The sequence below is a fragment of the Galeopterus variegatus genome, unplaced genomic scaffold (assembly GCF_000696425.1).
Source record: "Galeopterus variegatus unplaced genomic scaffold, G_variegatus-3.0.2 Scaffold7066, whole genome shotgun sequence".
NCBI lineage: Eukaryota > Metazoa > Chordata > Mammalia > Dermoptera > Cynocephalidae > Galeopterus > Galeopterus variegatus.
The window spans coordinates 48,681-53,425 of NW_007733177.1; the positions used below are offsets into that span (position 1 = coordinate 48,681).

General features: G+C 41.3%; 1 protein-coding gene across 1 annotated transcript in view; it reads right to left on the reverse strand.

Annotated features, from left to right (window-relative positions):
* The window catches only part of LOC103607041 (chromosome unknown open reading frame, human C6orf118), a 32,190-nt gene that overhangs the window by 15,060 nt on the left and 12,385 nt on the right, over positions 1-4,745 (reverse strand). Inside the window, exons 3-5 of the mRNA XM_008591589.1 lie at positions 4,221-4,343; positions 3,168-3,227; positions 623-747 (exon numbers count right to left, since the gene is read on the reverse strand). Of these exons, the coding sequence (XP_008589811.1) occupies positions 623-747; positions 3,168-3,227; positions 4,221-4,343 (308 nt within the window). The remainder of the gene's footprint in view (positions 1-622; positions 748-3,167; positions 3,228-4,220; positions 4,344-4,745) is intronic.

Below are 4,745 nucleotides of genomic sequence, written 5' to 3' on the forward strand. Positions count from 1 at the left end.
CCCAGTCAGGGCTCCCCTAAAGAGTGGCTATCTTGGTAGAAATAAACTGGACACTGTTCATTTAAGAGCACAAGAGCATCTGCCAGTATAGACACGTTTCCATGAGAGAACACCTGGTCGCATGTAGGACCCTTCTGCATTAGTCCTAAAGACCAGGATAAAGAAGTAGCTTGTGAAAGGCACCCTATTAACACCCACAACCAACCAGATCCCTGGTTCCCATCAGGAAAGAACTAGAATCTATAGCCACTCTTATGAGAGAGACCTCAAGACAAAATTAGAGCAAAATACATCTTTCTGTCTTCTAGTTATACTAAAGGCAAATTTTGTTTTGTTTTGTTTTGTATTGTTTCCTGTTTTGTTTTCTTAAGGATATTTGCAGTGTTTCAGGTTTGTTTTAATTTTATTTTTAATCCTTACAAACAATACACCCTATCCAATTGTGATTTCACCCTGGAAGTTTATACAGAGAGGTTACAAGATTTTTTTTTTTTAATTTAAAAATTACTGAGGTCTGGACTCTGCAGCCCTCTGCCCTATCAATAAGTCTTCAGGGGATTTGGCATGCAGTTTTAAGATCCTGAGTAATTCAAACAGAACAAATCAGATGTTGATGCCTCACTCATCGTTGTGCTCCAGGGCTGCTTTGGTGGCTTTCACAAGCATCCTGAGCTCCTCCCTGGCCTGGTCCACATCAGCTGTCTTCACGGGACTTCTCTCCAGCCCCTTGAATTGAGCCAGAAGAGTCTGGGCAGGACAAAGCACATGGAGGGGGGACAGACACATAGGAAGGGTGTGAGAATGTTCCTTTTTTGTTATTGCTGTGTATTCAAGATGTCCTTGGCTAAAATATAAATTCTACTTAAAATAGGCAAATTGGGGGGACTCAAGAGACGGAGAGGTGTTGGAAGAGGGATGGCTAGTCATGGGAAGTTCTGGGTAAAATACTTTTTCTTATATTTTAAGATATTATTTTTCTAAGAACTTTTTTTTAGATGATGGAGGGGTTTCATTGTTGGTTTGTGTGGTGGAAGGACCTGCTGAAGAAAGTGCTTCAGTACCTTGTTATCAGTGCCACAATGAATTCTTCTAAATTAGTGAGAAACACTGTTAATTCAGCGACTGTATATGGATACAGCAATACTGTATCCAATGTGATCAACAAACATCTCTCCCTCATTAGGTGATGACTGCCAGGTTTTCAGAAATAGAAAGATCAGAACCCTGTTGGCCTGCAGAGTTTTTCATTCTGCTGTTTGAGATATAAATATATATACTCCTTTTTGACTCAACCTCAGAAAGTAAGGGATAAGGTAGATCCCTAGCTGGAGCCTGTGTTTATTCCTATAAAAACAAAAACAAAAGCTGATTTTCTGCACCATGAAAAGTCTCAGACAAGGAAAATTATGCCCACATATGATTTTAGGTTAAGAAGTAAGTCAGAACTGACCTCCTTGTAATGCTGTGATTTTTTCATATACAGAGTAAGAAACTATGTTTCCTAATTTATAAGACAGAACTTTTAAACTTTATTAAATTCAAAATGTCAAAGTCATCTCACCTACAGTGTTATATTTTCATAGTTATTGTAACTGATAAGGTTTTTCCAGTAGCATATTTTCTTACCAGACAATGGCATGTCTCACCTAACCCTGGAGGGAACACCAGATAAACGGGGAGACTGTGGGCCTGTGCTGCAGTGTGCTGCACGCTGGCCGTTGTGATGCCACCTCCGTGTGTTCCCCCCAGACAACTGTACGGTGCTTCTTGGAAATATAAATAAGGCTAGGTCAGTCTAGAGAAAAGTTCTTCATTAATAATGTCCTGAAGCTTGTGTAAAGCCCTTCACCAATCAAGAGTATTGGCTATTCTAAATTTTGGAGGCACAAATGGGGCTTCTGGGATCCAGAATGTTTCCTACTGTCCACAAGATATGAAGCCACAAATACACAGGCTCTTTTTCAGTTCTTCTTACCTTATACTGTGGTGTGGGCTGGGAGTCCAGAAGTATTGCCACGTAGAGTTCATATTCTTCCTATACCAAAAAAATAAAAATAAAAATAATATATCTCCATTGGAAACATGTTAGGAGATAACAGTAGTTTGTGCATGTGCATGAGTGTGTGTGTGACAGAGAGAGAGAGAGAGAGTTTAGAACATTTCAAAAAAGTATATGAAATGTTCCTGCAAAGTATTAAACCACACACATGCTAAAATGTATAAAATCACACCATCTCTGAAGCATATTTGAGTATTAACTATTGACCACCTCAGAACACTATCATAAGATACTGAGACACACATACAACAGGTGGTCTCCTGCCACGTGGAAGCTCCATGGATCTGAATCCTGCTGACCTGCCAGAGATGAGCCTCTGGTGACGAGGACATCTCTGGAGAAGAGGCCACCATATCAGCATTGTTAGCATTCCTTGTCATTAGAGAAATCAGAGAATAGCATGATCTTCAAGCAGCCTAATTTCAACTCAGATTCCATACAAAGGTTACTTTCATCATGAAATTACAACAAATCTACAATTCCATAAAGATTTATATAAAATGACCCTTGTATAATTATAAAAGTTTGTGTCTCACATATATACAACTTATAAAAGGTCATGATTTGGAAGCTTTAGTGGAAAAATATGGGCTTCAGGAGTGAGGTAACTGAGTGTTTATTCCACATGGCCCTGTCATGACTTTTGTGACGTGGGCAGATTAGTTTAAGTCTTGCGAGTGATGCTGCTCGTCTGTGGAATGGTGACTGACACATGGCAGGGTTTCTGTGAAGCTNTTTTCCAGTAGCATATTTTCTTACCAGACAATGGCATGTCTCACCTAACCCTGGAGGGAACGCCAGATAAACGGGGAGACTGTGGGCCTGTGCTGCGGTGTGCTGCACGCTGGCCATTGTGATGCCACCTCCGTGTGTTCCCCCCAGACAACTGTGCGGTGCTTCTTGGAAATATAAATAAGGCTAGGTCAGTCTAGAGGAAAGTTCTTCATTAATAATATCCTGAAGCTTGTGTAAAGCCCTTCACCAATCAAGAGTATTGGCTATTCTAAATTTTGTAGGCACAAATGGGGCTTCTGGGATCCAGAATGTTTCCTACTGTCCACAAGATATGAAGCCACAAATACATAGGCTCTTTTTCAGTTCTTCTTACCTTATACTGTGGTGTGGGCTGGGAGTCCAGAAGTATTGCCACGTAGAGTTCATATTCTTCCTATACCAAAAAAATAAAAGTAAAAATAATATATCTCCATTGGAAACATGTTAGGAGATAACAGTAGTTTGTGCATGTGCATGAGTGTGTGTGTGACAGAGAGAGAGAGAGTTTAGGACATTTCAAAAAAGTATATGAAATGTTCCTGCAAAGCATTAAACCACACACATGCTAAAATGTATAAAATCACACCATCTCTGAAGCATATTTGAGCATTAACTATTGACCACCTCAGAACACTATCATAAGATACTGAGACACACATACAACAGGTGGTCTCCGGCCACGTGGAAGCCCCATGGATCTGAATCCTGCTGACCTGCCAGAGATGAGCCTCTGGTGACGAGGACATCTCTGGAGAAGAGGCCACCGTATCACCATTGTTAGCATTCCTTGTCATTAGGGAAATCGGAGAATAGCATGATCTTCAAGCAGCCTAATTTCAACTCAGATTCCATACGAAGGTTACTTTCATCATGAAATTACAACAAATCTACAATTCCATAAAGATTTATATAAAATGACCCTTGTATAATTATAAAAGTTTGTGTGTCACATATATACAACTTATAAAAGGTCATGATTTGGAAGCTTTAGTGGAAAAATATGGGCTTCAGGAGTGAGGTAACTGAGTGTTTATTCCACATGGCTCTGTCGTGACTTTTGTGACGTGGGCAGATTAGTTCAAGTCTCGCGAGTGATGCTGCTCGTCTGTGGAATGGTGACTGACACATGGCAGGGTTTCTGTGAAGCTNAGCTTTAGTGGAAAAATATGGGCTTCAGGAGTGAGGTAACTGAGTGTTTATTCCACATGGCTCTGTCGTGACTTTTGTGACGTGGGCAGATTAGTTCAAGTCTCGCGAGTGATGCTGCTCGTCTGTGGAATGGTGACTGACACATGGCAGGGTTTCTGTGAAGCTTGTGACCCTTTGTACGTGCAGAACATCATGTAGAGTTCTTAGCTGTTACGTGGAAAATGTAGGTTTCTATTACCTTAATTTCTTTCAAGAGATCACCAAATACCAAAGAACTATTGCAGATGTCCTCGAAGACTTCTCCAAAGACCTGCAGTCTGTTGAACTGCTGAGGGTCGCACATGCATATCTTCTGGAGCTCCTGGAGGAAAAACAGAATCAGCTTACTTTGGGATATCTTCATTTTCCTTTCAGAACAGAGTTTCCCAGGTTAAGGAATCAGAAAGGGCAAAGCTGCCACCACCCAGGCGCCTGGTCTCAGTGGAGCACGTGGCAAACCAGTGTGATTCTGATTCCCTCCAACCAGTTGCTGAGAATCTTTGATTACCTGGTGCAAAGGTTAATTCTAGATGTCAACTTGGTTAGATGCAGGAATGCTGAGAAAACTGGTAAAGCCATCTTTTCAGGTGTGTCCATGAGGGTGTTTCCAGCAGAGATTAGAATGAGTCTGAGTGGCCTGGGTGGGAAAGACCCTCCCTCAGCGTGGGTGGGAACCGTCCAATCCACTGGGGGTCCAGAAAGAACAAAAGACAGAGGAAAGAGG